Here is a 16429-nt window from a genome sequence, read left to right on the forward strand (position 1 = left end):
ACTGTTTCTAACTGTAGTTCTCTTAAACACAGCTGTGGCACACTGTACATTCTTTGATCTCTTTTCCTCTGCCAAAAAAGTAGAAAGGTGAAGTTTAGAACATTTGTTTAGAGTTACTGCTATGTGTTTCAGGATACCAAAAGATACCATGCCTGACATAATTGTTCAGCGATGTGATCAAAGTTCACATACAGACATGACTCAGTTGTTGCTATCCACACCTGTACATTTTATTTCACCAAAATGAAACTGTCGGTGAATTTGTTTTTCCATAAAGTCCATGTTGTTTATTAGTTAAGGTTTTGCTATTCTTTATTATGCATTTCTTTGTAGATTGAATTAAAACTCAATCTTGAGGTTGTGATTTTTACAAATTTTGAAAGGGAAATTGCCAGACCCACCCCACTTCAATAAAGCAGTGAAGTTACTCATACTCACTAATACACATTCCATCTCATCCCACTTATGCATACATGCTCACAAACACCTACGCATCCATGCTCACACACACACAATTACACATCCATGCACACACACAAGTACACATCCATGCTCACACACACAATATACCCACACACAAGTACATATACATGCTAACACACACACAAGTACACATCCATGCTCACATCCATACATGCATATATACAAACATATATACATATACCTCCTGCCCCTGCTTACCTCTCACCATTCCTGCAGCTTTCTCTCCAGCTGCTCGCAGCAAGCAGACTCCGTTTCAGCGCAGGGTCGTGTGACGTAACATGACCCCAATACGTTTCTGTCTCCAAGCGCTCGTTAAAAATAGCTTAGAAAGGACCCTTCCAACCTGGACCGTACCGCTCCGAGGAGACATTAAAAAGGGGTCGCAGGGGACTCCTGCTACCCTTGTAGTTATGCCAGAGGACCTTATGGTACATTTCAAGAAAAACAGAGATTGCTCCCTGGAAACCCTTCAACTGCCACACATCTAATAATCTATCTACTGCTGATATACACTACTGTTCAATATTTTAACCATCACTAAGCTGTTTTCAGTAGCCAGCTGATGAACTTTTTTTTTTACCACTTAAATAAACAGTTAAATTGTGCAAATGAGCAGTTAACACTCTTGCTAAGCTACACGGAAAAACAATTCTTGCCTATCCTCTTATCATACACATCTGAAAGCTGGATTGTTAGTCTGAGTCTGCATTAGTACTTGCATCCCTTGAGTTTTTTATGTATAAGATAAATTAATAAATCCAAGAGTGTGTATCTTTGTCTTCAACAGCATTGCCGCAGTGGGCTCTGTGTGAACAAATTTATGGATTCAAAACCTGTGGATGGTGAATGGGGATCCTGGGGACCTTACAGCTCATGTTCAAGGACTTGTGGCGGTGGAATTAAGAGTTCTACAAGAGAGTGTAATCGTCCAGAGTAAGACTATATATATATACATTATATATTATAAATGTCCCTAGCTAAAGGAGCCATCCAGTCATCCCATAGTATGGCATTTCTCAGGCATTGCCCCACTGTAAATGCTGGGTTCTATGCCTGTTTCATTTCTAGATGTTGGTATGTTTTAATGACATGTCTGTGCTGCACATAGACACTGAGCTATAAAGCAGTAAACATTCTCAAAGCTTCTTACAGTAATTTATTGTACAGTGATATGTTTGTGTGTATTGTAATGTAAAATGTGTGGTGACGATTGCGGAATTTCTTACGCTGTAGGTCATTTCACAATACACAAAGACAGCCTTTTTTTAGTTTTCCTCTCCTACTCTACTATGACTGACTGGGATTCCCCCAGTCCAACTAATAAACCTTAAATGAATTAGAGGAAGACATGCATCTAAAAATGCCAATGATACAAAGCCTAGATAAAATTCGTAAACCCATTTTCCAGTCTCCATAGGCACTAAACGCTCTGGCGTTTATTTATAGGGTTATGCTAAATGTCCCATTGTGACCACTTTATTTTGCTAAGACATGAAATGTATCTCCCATGTATTTTATAAATAACTCCAAAATGTATACAAAAAATATACACAATTTGTTTGTAATACATTGTTTTTCTAATTTAGGACAGTAAGGGCTTATTGAGGAGCCAATTTCATGCGTGAGAAGACTAAATAAATCTGTTTAGATCTTTATGATCCAACAGGGCCAGCAAAGCTGTTCATGCAACAGAAATAAGTGTAGGAAATGTTTTATATCTCTATAAAATAGGGGCAAAATCTAAAAAAACCCGTGAGAGTTGGTACCGTGTTAGCCGTAGAAACATGCGTAGAAATATGTTATGTCTGTGGAAGAGACCTAAGTGGTCTCAAAAGCTTGCACGCTAAATCTACTCAGACAATAGCGTTATCAACTTGACTCTAGTCTCCCAAATACAAAATGACAACATTATTTATGAAAGCATAAAGGCTGTCTTTTTTCTTTTCTTTTTTTCTTTACAGGCCAAGAAATGGAGGCAAATATTGCGTTGGGAGGCGAATGAAGTTTCGATCTTGCAACACTGAGTCCTGTCCTAAAGGAAAAAAGGAATTTAGAGATGAGCAGTGTTCTCAGTTTGATGGTAAACATTTCAACATCAATGGTCTTACATCCAATGTACGCTGGATTCCGAAATATAGTGGAAGTAAGTGTTAATGTAAATATTTAAAACAAAAGCCATGTGCAATTGCAACAGTAACTTCACATTACCAAAAAAAATATCATTTTAATTTTACAGTTTTAATGAAAGATCGCTGCAAACTTTTTTGTCGGGTGTCTGGGTCTTCATCGTACTATCCTCTAAAAGACCGAGTTACCGATGGTACTCCTTGCGGGCCTGAGACAGATGATGTTTGCGTTCAAGGACTATGCAGGGTATTACATTATGCCAGCTAATTCGATTTATGCACTGCTTGTTATGTCCTGTTTACCCATTGTCCAGCACTGCAGAATATGATGGCCCCATGTATATCAATAAAGAATAATATTTGAGCATACCTTATCAATCTTATCAATAAAAGGTGCATAATAACTTTTTTGGAATGCAGAGGTTTATGTTGTGTTAAAAATACATTGTGGCCACTTTAAAAATGTTACAAAAGTTCTACATGGAATTTTGTTCATTTTGTTAAACTGAAGTAACTGAGCTGAATTATAATATTAAGCAGGTATGTATTAATAGGCTGATGACTCTCTCTTTTTGCAGGAAGCTGGATGTGACCACATATTGAACTCTAAAGCAAGGAAAGATAAATGTGGTGTGTGTGGGGGCGATAATTCCTCCTGCAAAACTATGATGGGCACCTTTAATCATGCTCAGTATGGTAAGTTTATTTGTACCATTCGGAAGTAGCTGTGGTTGTTGTAGCAATAAAATAACAAACCACACACCAGTTTTTATTTGGTTTGGAAACATTAGGGACATTTTATATTTTTACTTCTATGTATCTGTTTTATAAACATCAAGTTAAAATAATAATAAAAAGAGCAGTAGTAGTAATAAATATAAATATTATTATTTGGGTGGCATTAACTATAGAACAACTATGAGTTTTATTTGCGGCTGGTTTTGTTATTGTGAAAGAAGTGTTTGCAGAAACTTAACAGTGCAGGGTTACAGTATGAAATTTACACCTCTGGATTCAGAAATTTCAAAACTCACCAGCAGCTTCTCAGAACGTGCCTAGAGCTTCATGTTGCCTTCCTCCCACTATTGCTCTTTTCCCATCTATTTTGACCAAACACCACCAACTTTATACATATGCCTGTCCTAGAAAGCCTCTTTGTTTTACTGGCTTTCTGTCTAGGAGTGCGTGGCGTGTACATCTAGCCATGCTCACTGATATTAAATGAATGAGGGACCTGAAGGTAGAATAAAGGAACATGTAGACATACAGATATCGGTTTGCCTTAGTTTGTCAATTCTAGTCTTGTCATTCATAATATAATTTTATATATATATATATATATATATATGTATATATAATGAGTTCATATGTCTTGCACTCGCTGTTTACAAAGGCCTCAGGGCTAATTTGCCTCGGTGCTGTTCCCAAACTAACTCACAAGGCGAGGTACTCGTAGAACTTCTACGAAAAATCACTTGTTATTCTTTCATGGAAGTCAAGTTTCCTGTATAATATGTAATATAATATTTGTAATAGATTTTAGTAAAAGAATGAATAAGGCTGTAATTAAGCCTTTGTGATCTGTAGGGGCTCTAAGACACAACTCAATCTTTTTACATGACAGAAGCATCTGCCAACAGAAAATGGAGGGTTAATGTTTACAATTATGAATCTTGGTGATGTTATAATTAGGTTCTTCATATATTTTAGTGTAGTCCAAGACAGAGGGGAATGGATAGGTTTGTTTCTTCATGTAAAAGTATTCAAACCTATTGAGATGTCTGCCGCCTAGTGGTCATAATGTGTCTAGGAAGAAGGCACTCTACCATTGCATGTTTCCGTTCATATTTCAGGTTTTTTTTCTATTCACGTTTGGAATAAACAGAATGCAACAAAATTCTAATTACACCGCATGAATACATTTTTTTTTATAAGAGGTTAAAATAAAATGTTCCTAATGTAGCTAACACTGCTACATATTCTTTCCCGCCTCATCGCCTCCCCCCAGCCTTTTAATTGGAAAGTGGCTACAGTCTTATTCATTCTTCTCTTTCCTGCCTTCCAGCCTCCCTGTAACTCACCCCAAGTTTCTCTTCAATTTTTGTTGCTGGCTGTAATGCACCAATCCTCCAAACTGTACAAGAAAACTGGCATTATAAAACCGCACAGCTGTTAGATTTAACGCCAGCAGCGTGTTGGAATGGTACCTTTCTTTCCATAACATTTTTTGTTCTCTTCTAGGATACACAACCATCGTGAAAATTCCTGTTGGCTCAACAAACATTGACATTCATCAGCGTAGCTCCTCTGAAGTACCAGATGATAACTACCTCGGTAAATTTTTCAAGTAAAGATCTACTTCTTCATGTAGGATTCATAACTGAAGTTGTAGTTCAAAGCTTAAGTGCTGTATTCATTCACACTTCAAATATTAGACTATTTCAATATACTCTCTTTATTTTTTGTCCTCCTGAAACTGTTGTTTAATTAAACAATGATTCTTCTGTTCACAGTGACTTCCTTTTACACATCAGAGCCTCTTCCCTTGTAAACTTGTCTTATAATTTCGTTATCTCTCACCCATGCCTCACCATTATTATTATTCCATTCAATTTACCATCCACATTTCATATAGTACAAAATAGTATTTCAAAGAAAGTTTACCCAACGTCATAGACACAATGCCATGTTAATGGTGACATAAATTGTATATATGTGTGAAAAAGAAGGTACTCCCTCTTTGAATTCTATGGTTTTACATATTAGGACATAATAACTGGTCTAAAAATTATGTAAATGCAACCTCAGATGAACAACAAAGCATGGCATATTATGCCGTGTTATGATTTATTCAAGAAAAATAAAGCCAAAATGGAGAAGCCATTTGTGAAAAACTAAGCACACCCTTATTTTTTTCCATAGGGATTAAGATGCTAACTAGCAGACAGGTTCATCAGCAAGTGTGACCACCTTATAAAAGCTGAAGTTTTAGCAGTTTGATGGTCTGGTGCATTCAAGTGTGTTTACACCATGCCAAAGAGGAATGACATCAGCAATGATATTGGAGAAGCAATTGTTGTTGGCCATCAATCTGGGAAGGGTTATAAGGTCATTTCTAAACAACTTAAAGTCCATCATTCTGACTTCTGGGGGGCAGAGCCACACCAAGCTGCCGCGTTATACTTAGCTCCCTCCACTACCCCTATTATCAGGTGCCATCCAGCTTTTAAAGACAGGCAAGCACTCATCTAACGCATCGGGGTGCCGCTACAACTTCTACCGCACATGTCTGGGTGGACGAGGAGGGTCGCGCTGGGCCACGCTAGACCGCACCCGGCTGTTTGGATGGAAAGGCTGTCAGGGCCGAAATCTTCGGATTGCCCGGAAACTTTTTGCAGACGTAATCTATCCCTGCGACGGGCAAATGACCAGATCAGCACAGGAACACAATAGGCAAGACGGACCCCACCAGGGGGTACTGAAACCACCTGGAAGTGGACGAAGTGGAGAACCTAAGTCCGCACCTGCTGGGCAGTGCTGCTTGGACTTCTCTTACAGTCCATCCTTTGAGCCCCAGACTAGAAGAAGCTGACAACACGCCATGTAAGCCCTTTCATTCATTAATTTTGACTGTCTGCTGCATATACCAGTGGGCCATACGTAATCTGTTTTCACTCTTATAAATTGCAAGTAGCCTTCCTGGGGAAGGGGAAACAATCCGGTACAGCCAAGATACTTGTATCTTACAAAAATAACATAATACTAGGAAAGCTTTTTGATCCATAAAGCTTACTATTCCACACATGTGTCTGATCCTGCCTTTAGTTCCACTCTGTGGAAAATAAGTGTACAACCTGGGTTGCCCCCACCTCATACCTGAAATTATCGGATTCCTTTCTCGCTCTTGCTCAATGCCTGCCACAGAACGTGCACTGCTAAAGAAATTAAAAAATATCTACACAATAGTTCTAAAAAGTCAACCACCAAGACCTCACACAAGAGAACTACATACAAAATGCTGTCATGTACTTCATCGCCTGATCTGGACTCAGGGCTTTTCTCGCCATGTTTAGATTCCTGCCAAGAAGACTCAATGGACACGGACCATCGACCAACCCTGTCTGATCTGACCTCATGCTGCCACACTTAGATCAGTGCTTTCAGGATCTCAAATCTTGTATGTTGCAACAGATCACTGACAATACAAATAGAATCGTGGAATTGTAGTGTAGCCAAAGTGACCGAGAAGGCACCATCACAGAAATGGAACAGAATATCTACTCAAATGCGACCTTGAAAACTGGAGCGTAATAATTAATGATTCATGTGCATTCCAAAATCTGTGAAACAGAGTAGCTATGCTTCAATCTTGGCTCCCGGCTGCTCTTCACCTCCACAAGGATACAGATACTCCTTTACAGATTGGAAGAGCTCACTTTATAGGCTCAGAAAGGCCCATGAATCAGAACAGACCACGGCCAGTCATCATAAAGCTTCTGAACATTGTTGACAAGGTGAAGATCCTGGCGGCCTTCCGTACCATTCAGAACCTGTCACATCAAGTCACCATCTTTCTGGACTACTCTGCTTTAGTGTCGGGGAAACAAAGGAAATTCACTACAACCTGCATACAGCTCATGGCCCAGAAGATCAAGTTCACTATGCTTTACCTAGCCAAGCTTTGCTTTATTGTGAATGGACAAACCCAAATCTGCGAGACACCATAGGAAGTAACCCTTTAGCTGGAGGGCCTGCTGCGGCCCCCGGCTTTGCTGGATAATGCAACTCTTCTCTAGTGGGACTTTAACTTGCAGCCTGCAATCCACAAGTACCACCTATAATACCAATTTAACCATATGGTTTTGTTTTATATGATGTTTCCTTTGATTTTAATTGTTGTTTTTTGGCCATCTTGGCTTATTGAAGCCATCGTTACCATATGAGCATAGTAGATCTCAACAGCCTCAGTGAATGAGGAAGTGTAGCACAGAATACCGACTTGAGGGTTCAGACGCTTGGACATGGAGGGGCCCTCGCTATTAAAATCACTTAGTTGGCCCACCTGTCATTTTTACTAACTAGCATGCCCCAATAACACTGGTGGTCGGGCAGGACTTTTTCTGTCCTGGAACGTGGCAGGCCGGAATAGGCCTATCAAACTGTAAAAAATCCTCATGGTTCTGAGGCAAAACTCATTGATCATTAAGAAGTTACTGGATCCAGAGCTGCTATTCTGCCCTGTATAAGTCTAAGGCCAGAGGTGTAGCTATCCTAATTAGTAAATCTCTAACCCATACATAAAGTGTTATCAGATCCCTAGGGTAGATTTCTTATATTGGAGATGTCTATTTATAATTATAAAATGTGTAAACTTGTATGCTCCGAACTATCCAAATAATTACTTTTATATGCATCTTTGAATGCACTGACCTCTCCTGCTTTTGTAATAGGTGGGGATTTTAACACCGTACAGACTGGACAGGACAGGACCGACTACACTCACCCTGATCTTAATAGAAGGTATTCACCATCTTTTGCACTCCCTACACTTAGTGGACCCATGGCATGTCATGCTCCCCACACAAAGGAAATACACACATATATCCAGGGCTCAGCTAGATATGATCCTTGCTTCCAATCACCTTTTATCATTGATCACCACTGATATATATCCTATATATCCTTTTACCATTGATCACCACTGATTGATATCCTATAATCATATTGAATCATGCCCCAGTCAAACTTATGTTCCAACTTCCATCAGTGTCACGTTTCCATAGACACTGGGTGTTTCTCTAAAAGGGATGACTTTCGGAGTCTTTTGGTGGCATTTGGGCTACATTTCAGGATGACAACCTGGATCATGTAAACAATCCCCTCCTCTTCTGGGAAGCTTATGAGTAGTACAAGTAATTCAAAGAGCCCCATACGACCAAATATATACAATGATGACAGCTGTTGGATACCCTCTTACAGGAGAGAGTAAAATATGACTTTGATTACACAAAAGCATTTTTTCGAAGGGTTAATAGGTCAGGAAAACTCTTGGCCAACATTGCTAAATCGCTAAAACCAAGATACCATATTTTGAAAATGATATCAGCTAATGAAGAAACCCTCACAGCACCTGATGCCATTAGTAGGGCTTTCATCTGATATTTTAAGATAAGGATACATTAACTAATGATCTGAGATTACTGAGGAAAAGGTTGGTCAGACAATAAAATTACTCTGAAATGGCAAGTGCCCCGGCCCACATGGGTTCTCTGCAGAATACATTATACCATCCCTAACAACACTATACATTGACATATTTTTACATAACTTCCTTGTGGAAACTTTAAAGACTGCCAGAGAAACTATATTACCCAAACCGATAAAGCCCTTACCAAAGTACATTCCTATAGACCCATGGCACTTCTCAACCACAACCTAAAAATCTTAACTAAATGAATGGGTTTGATATTGCAACAATTCCTGCCACAATTACTTGTGCAACAGAAACTGAGGTCTGACAGGGGCATCATGCCATTAAAGGCATAGGCACGGCGTGACCTGCCATAATACACTGCCAACCGTCCTAATACAAACACCCCAGAATATTATTAAGTCTTGATGCAGAAAAATCATTTGACACATCTTTACAGAATACTCAAAAATAGATTTTTTAGACAGAATTTTCTGACTTTATTCTGGTAATTTGCATGCTACTCTAAGACCTTGATAAACACTAATTGGCTTGACTTCTGGGCTTATAAATTGCAAGTAGCCGTGGAGTTCACCAGGGCTGCCCCTTGTCACCACCTCTTTTCAACATAGCCCATACTACTATCGTCAACAGTCTTCAAGGGTATTCATGTGGGGACTAGGGAACAGAAATTGATCGCTCATGCAGACAACATACTCTTATACATCTCAGATCCTAAACACTGTTCCCAATATTCTTAAATTACTAAATTTGTATGGGCTGGTGATGGGTTTTAAGATCAATATTAGTAAATCTAGGAGTCTGGCTTTTTTCAAAGCCAAGTTATAAATTTTATGTAGGATGGATTACATAGAGTCCACTCTGAATAAGGAGCACACATTGATGTTGAGTTATGAAAACTGATTCTTTTTTCTATGATGTATTGTTTTCATGCACGCATTTTGTCTTGCGCTCTATACATGCAAAGTGGCTGGTGATTGGTTACCTGGTTCTCCCTGTTCATCCTTTTGAACTGTACATATGATACAAGCACAGATCTGTGGCCTGACTTCCTATGTGGATTGACCAATGATCGATTATTTAGAGCTGGTCCTCAACAGTTAAGGGCAGAGGGAGCAGCAAAGTACATAAGTGATTCATTGTATAATCATACTGTTTATTGTGACATAATACATACAATTGTGTACCACCAAAGCCCATATATTGTGATACATGGATCAAATGTTTATACAGATCAAAAACCCAATAAAAATATCTTTAAGTAAAGTCCATCATTCTACATTTAGAACGATTATGCAAAGTGGAAAACATTCAAGACAGTTGCCAATCTTCCCGGGAGTGGACGTCCCAGAAAATTCACCCCAAGGTCAGAAAATGCTCAGAAGCATTGCAAAAAAAACAAGTACTACGTCTCAGACTCTACACGTTAAATATTAATGTTCATGACAGTAAAATTAGAAAAAGACTGGACAAGTATGGTTTATTTGGAAGGGTTGCCAGGAGAAACCTCTTTTCTCTAAAAAGAATATGGTAGTACGGCTTAAGTTTGAACAAACAAGACTTTTGGAACAATGTCCTTTGGACAGATGAGACCAAAGTGGAGATGTTTGGCCATAATGCACTTTGCCACATTTGGCTAAGACCGAACACAGCATATCAGTGCAAACACCTCATACCAACTGTCAAGCATGGTGGTGGAGGGGTGATGTTTTGGGCTTGCAGCCACAGGACATGAACTCTTCTGTATATCAAAGTATTCTAGAGTCAGTTGTGAGGCCATCAGTCTGACAGCTAAATCTTGGCCAAAATGGGGTCATGCAACAGGACGATGATCCCAAGCAAATATACAACAGAATGGCTGAAAACGAAAAGAACCAAGATGTTGTAATGGCCCAGTCAAAAGTCCAGACCTCAACCAAATTAAAACGCTGTGGGGAGACCTTAAGAGAACTGTGCATAAACAAATGCCCGCAAAATCAACGAAGCAAGGGTGTAAAGAAGAGCCAAAGTTGTGGGCCAAAGTTTCTCCACAATGATGTGAAAGACTAATACAGTCATGCAGAAAACAATTATTTCAAGTTATTGCTGCTAAAGGTGGTTCTGCAAGCTATTGTACTTAGTTTTTCACACATGGCTTCTCCATTTTGGCTTTCTTTCTTTGTAAAACCATAGAATTCAAATAGGGTGTACTTTCGGTTTTTATATATACTGTATATATATATATATATACTATATATATGTGTGTATATACCATGTTACTACATGGTAAAATATTCTATGAGATGTACAGTTTTCTTGGTTAGGTTAGTTAGCACAAAGAGAGAGACCAACCAGGATGCACCACAGAGAAGGACCAGAGCCCAGGCGCACACCTTAGCACAATTTTTTTTGAGCGTGAGCGTGAGAGACGTCAATGGTCATAACTGAACTGACGCTTGCTCTATTTCAAGGATATCTGTTGTAGTTTGCCTGCGTCAGGGAGCCCCTATCAAAGTGCAGGAGACTCCCAGAACTTTCGGGAGAGTTGGGATGTCTGCATTTTATCCATGATGCATTAAAGATGTATACTGTGGAGTGCATCATATTTTTCCAATTATCACAATGCTACCGATTTGTTCTTGTCCATACTTTATTGTGTAAAATATAAGGCAGATCTAGTTATGACGAATTAATGGTTTTGGGGACAACTGCACAATTTTATTGAAATAAAGTGGAATTCAAGCTATTAAGCATTACATAAAATTACACAACATTACATAAAATATCCCCTTGTGGAAGGAGGGAGGCATGGAGTGTTTCGGTCCCTTGAGGGCTGTGCTGCTGCAGCTGTAGAACTACCATTAGCTTGTGAGCTACTTTCTGGAGGCCGCAGGTGTAAGGTTTGCACATACAGTTAAAATTGAGGAAACATAATTTCTTGCATTATCTCTGGAAAAAAAAGGAAAATGTAAACTTTTATTTTAAAAAGTACGTTTTTACCAAGTAAAAATAAGCTTGGTATCTGTATTTTGATGCATGCTTGCTTTAAGAACATTAGAGGTACTGTTCCATCTACTCTGCTACTACAGCTTTAGAAACACCATGCCTAGTACTTTTTAATGACCAAACTGCTCCCAGAAATAATACTTTATTTATGTGAAATGTTGATGTTTTGTGACTAAGCCTTCAGATGAAAGAATAAAATCAGCCTGAGGTTTCTGCTTTTTAGAAAATTTCCCAAATGTAGGAAAAATTGCATAAATGCTGCTATATCATCTTGCAACAAGCATGTAAAAAATAATGTTTTACATTCTAATTCACTTTTTACATATAAATATTAATTTTGTGTTTATTATATTTATTGCAGCATTATCTGACAGCCAAGGAAACTTCTTCCTCAATGGCAACTTTGTTGTGACCATGTTCAAAAGGGAAATTATTATAAGAGGTGCCACATTTGAGTATAGTGGTTCAGACAGCATAATTGAACGAATAAACAGCACAGACCGTTTGGAAGAAGAGCTAATTTTGCAGGTAATCCTTTTTTTAATTATTCATTGGTATTTATACAGAGCCAGATACAGCATCTCACAAAAGTGAGTACACCCCTCACATTTTTCTAAATATTTTATTATATCTTTTCATGTGACAACACTAAAGAAATGTAAAGTAGTTAGTGTACAGCCTGTATAGCAGTGTACATTTTCTGTCCCCTCAAAATTTAACACACCTGCACCCCAGTCACACCTGAGACACTAACGAGTCACATGACACCGGGGAGGGAAAATGGCGAATTGGGCCCAATTTGGGCATTTCCACTTAGGGGTTTACTCACTTTTTTGCAAAGGTTTAGACATTAATGACTGTGTGTTGAGGGGACAGCAAGTTTACACTGTTATACAGGCTGTACACTCACTACTTTACATTGTAGCAGAGCGTCATTTCTTCAGTGTTGTTACATGAAAAGATATAATAAAATATTTACAAAATGTGAGGGGTGTACTGTTTGTGAGATACTGTAAATAAACCAGGCATCAATATGTTGGGCAAATTTTCCAGTGTGTTTGCAAAATAGCATATTACGTAAACTTTGCTAAATTAGTAATACCATTCTTGGTATAATCAAATGCAATGACAGCATATATCCCTCCTCAGTTCTTGGAGATGTAATCATGATGTACATTCTGCGCCTATTGCTTTCTTTTTCAGGTGCTGTGTGTGGGAAACTTATACAGCCCCGATGTACAGTATTCTTTTAATATCCCTATTGAAGATAAAAATGAACAGTTTGCATGGGATCCGTACGGGCCTTGGCAGTCCTGCAACAAGATGTGTCAAGGTAATGCTTGTGTTTGCCGATGTGTATGCCGTAAATTATTTTAGCAAATACATCATTTCGTTAATTATTTTTCTCCTGAAATTCAATAAAAACACCAGATTGTTGTTGACAATCCCATAAATAATTATTTATTAAAACTTGATTTCCTTTTTTTAGGCATGCGAAAAAGAAAACATTTGTGTCTTCGAAGAAGTGACAGATTTGTGGTTTCTGACCAGAGATGTGAACATCTGCCTCGCCCAGAATCGGTGACTGAGCCATGTAATGGCGAATGTCAGTTAAGGTAAATTATAAGGCAGGCAGGCCACATTTTATGATATGTCTTAGCAGGGACAGGCTGGTCTGATTTCAGGAAGGAGGTCCTATTTATTCATACAGCAGCATATAAAATGGTGCTCCACATCAGTCCTAGAGAAAGTAATGGTAAAGTAATTTTTGTCACTTTACCAGGTTTTGACATTATGATTCTACTGCACATAGGTAAATTCAATGATTAAGCTGAACTTTTAACGAAAAAAATGCATGTACATCAATGTAACTGTTTTTGTCCATAGGTGGTATGTTGCTGGTAAAAGTGAGTGTTCGTCACAGTGTGGACAAGGCCTTCGAACTTTAGATATACGCTGTATGAAATACTCATCTGCAAAAGGGACAAGTACTCCAGTAGGAGATAAATTTTGTGCCAGTTTCCCTAAACCTACAAACAGAGAACGTTGCAATGGTGACTGCCTCTCGGCAAGCTGGCATTATACAGAATGGTCTCAGGTCAGTGTACCTTAGTTTGGTTTACAAGATAATGGCAAATGCCAAAACTGGGGAAGAATAACTAATATAAGCATTTCTATTTTTTTAACTAAATAAAATTAAAAGCTTGTGTGATTGCATGAACAAAAATTTCATATTTATAAATGAAAACCCCCCAAAATGTATTAATGTTTTTTAACTAAGTGCAAATACGTTGGGAATGGAACCAGTGTCTCACAAGGTAATTCACCGCAGCTATGTACAAACATTACTAAACAAACTGGGCTTTAACTGCACTTTAAATGCAAAGGCTATCCAGGAGTTATACAAATATAGTAAAAAAAAAAAAAACATCTATTCTAAATAATCCATTATTGAACACATATGCGTTTTAGTGCTCTAAAAGCTGCGGGAGAGGGGTGCAAGTAAGAGAAGCCTATTGTATGAACAACTTTGGCCGTCGCTTGGCTGATAGAGAATGCAGTGAACACCGCAAGGTTGTGACCCAGAGCTGCAGTGAACACACATGCCCTGTCTGGACTACAAGTGAATGGAGTGAGGTAAGGTTTGACCAGGACAAAGGAGGGCAAATTTACTTGGCACACAGAAGGTAATATCATTCACTATGAAATATGTAATATGATTGTATTTGTTAGAAAAAAGGAGCCATCGTTAAAATACACCTGTTAGCTTAACAATTAGAAAATAGATTAAGATATGGTATGTATTGCATGACAATTATGTATTAAGATTGCTTTTAGAATTTGCAACATTTAGAATGTGCTTAATAGGAAACGCCTAACAAATGTTCAGGGTTATCAAGATTGGTCTTTGAAAGCCTTTCACTGGCCACGTGTTTAGGATTTCTCCCTGACATCTTCTGAAATGACTAAAATTTTGTATTCTTAAGAAATATGTGTCCTTAAAACTATTTTTTGTCCATTGATCTTATTTAAACTGAACCTCGGTTTGCTACACTTCACCATTAGTGTTTAGTCCTCATTGAAACGAGTATTCAACATGTGTTCTGTGACACATCACAGATATTTTTTGCTACCTACATCACTGGCCACAATTTGGGACTTAATGAATTAACCCCTTTATACCATGTATAAAAATACTGATTTATGTGACAGCTAGACTAACAGCACAAAAATACAATTTTAGTGCCATGTGACATGTGGAAAGGGATTCAAGCACCGACATGTATCATGCCAAGTGAATGATGAACAACTTAAAGACAATTATTGTGACCCAAACAGCAAGCCCGAATCAGTCAGACACTGTGAACTTCAAGAATGTGCATCGTGGCAAGTAGAAGCCTGGGGACCAGTAAGTGAAAAAGGCTATTTTCACATAATAAGATAATAAAAATACTATTGTATTTTTCATGTGGAAAAACGAAAGAGAATCTCTGGCTGGCATTAAGCAAAACATGTTCATATAAATTATATCACCTAATAGGCCTCCCACCAAAAAATATGAAGTCACATCCTCTTCTCTTTTACGGCTGTGCGCAAGTGTGGGATGTATAGCCAGTTTGCAGGCGTTTCAGGTGGTGTAACGGGATGCAGTGATATCACCGCTGCCTCCAGAACAGATCTTTTCCTACTGCTTGATGGTCTGCACATTACATTTGAACTCGGGCAGCAAGTCATGATGCACTAGCCCTGTGCTCTAAGACATTAGCAAGGTACATAATGGCAGGGAGCAGAATGAGAGATACTGTACGATAGTTCAGGTACTTTAACCTGACCGAAAACAAAAAAGCACGAGTTGTGGGTAGTTTGTATTTCAACCTTTTATTTTCGCCTGTATGTAAAATACATGCTTGCAAGCCTATGATTAGCATAATTCCAAATAATATTTTTGCACAGTGTTCTGTGACGTGTGGACATGGATATCAGCTACGCAAAGTAAAATGTGTCTTTGGGAGTCATGGGGCAACTCTGGATGAACGTGAATGCAACGCTGCTACTCGGCCCACAGATAGCCAGGTATATTTCTCAGATTAAAATTAAGTATTTTGTACAATCTTCTTTTTGTCACGAGTATGTAGATGTCATTCTTTTTTCTTTTATTAATTGAAAATTGTGTATTTATGGCATTTTTGGAGAGTGTTAGAGGGCCTAGAAGCTGTCAGAATGGCCTTTGCTTTTTATCAGGAATCATATACTTAGTGTTATATAGAGTTGTTTTTTTCTCTGCATGCAGGATTGTGAAAGGTCTTCGTGCCAAGTACATTTCCATGCAACTACATTACCTCCTGGTAATCAAATGCAAAAAAATACACAGTGGAGATATGGTTCATGGACTCAAGTAAGTGTCACATATTTGTTTACTAGACCAGTTTTACTTTCGATGTTGCTTGTATCATGTGGCAAGCAATATTGTGACATTTGTTAAGGTCATTCACCAGTTGGATAATCTTTTAAACAATATTTGTGTTTTTTGGATAATATCTTTAACAAAGTACAATGTTAGGTACCATTCAACACATCTATACAGACAAATCAAGAAAGGTCCTTGGAACACAGGTTTCAATAA

The 16429-nt window shown here is 38.4% G+C and overlaps 1 protein-coding gene across 1 annotated transcript in view; it reads left to right on the forward strand.

Moving 5' to 3' along the window:
- ADAMTS20 (ADAM metallopeptidase with thrombospondin type 1 motif 20) overlaps nt 1-16429 on the forward strand; it is an 87287-nt gene that overhangs the window by 41416 nt on the left and 29442 nt on the right. The window contains exons 12-24 of the mRNA XM_053463502.1: nt 1271-1416; nt 2445-2626; nt 2720-2856; nt 3188-3305; nt 4851-4943; nt 12167-12333; nt 13009-13138; nt 13295-13421; nt 13693-13903; nt 14278-14442; nt 15050-15214; nt 15760-15879; nt 16097-16201. Of these exons, the coding sequence (XP_053319477.1) occupies nt 1271-1416; nt 2445-2626; nt 2720-2856; nt 3188-3305; nt 4851-4943; nt 12167-12333; nt 13009-13138; nt 13295-13421; nt 13693-13903; nt 14278-14442; nt 15050-15214; nt 15760-15879; nt 16097-16201 (1866 nt within the window). The remainder of the gene's footprint in view (nt 1-1270; nt 1417-2444; nt 2627-2719; nt 2857-3187; nt 3306-4850; nt 4944-12166; nt 12334-13008; nt 13139-13294; nt 13422-13692; nt 13904-14277; nt 14443-15049; nt 15215-15759; nt 15880-16096; nt 16202-16429) is intronic.

This window comes from Spea bombifrons, chromosome 4, assembly GCF_027358695.1.
Source record: "Spea bombifrons isolate aSpeBom1 chromosome 4, aSpeBom1.2.pri, whole genome shotgun sequence".
NCBI lineage: Eukaryota > Metazoa > Chordata > Amphibia > Anura > Pelobatidae > Spea > Spea bombifrons.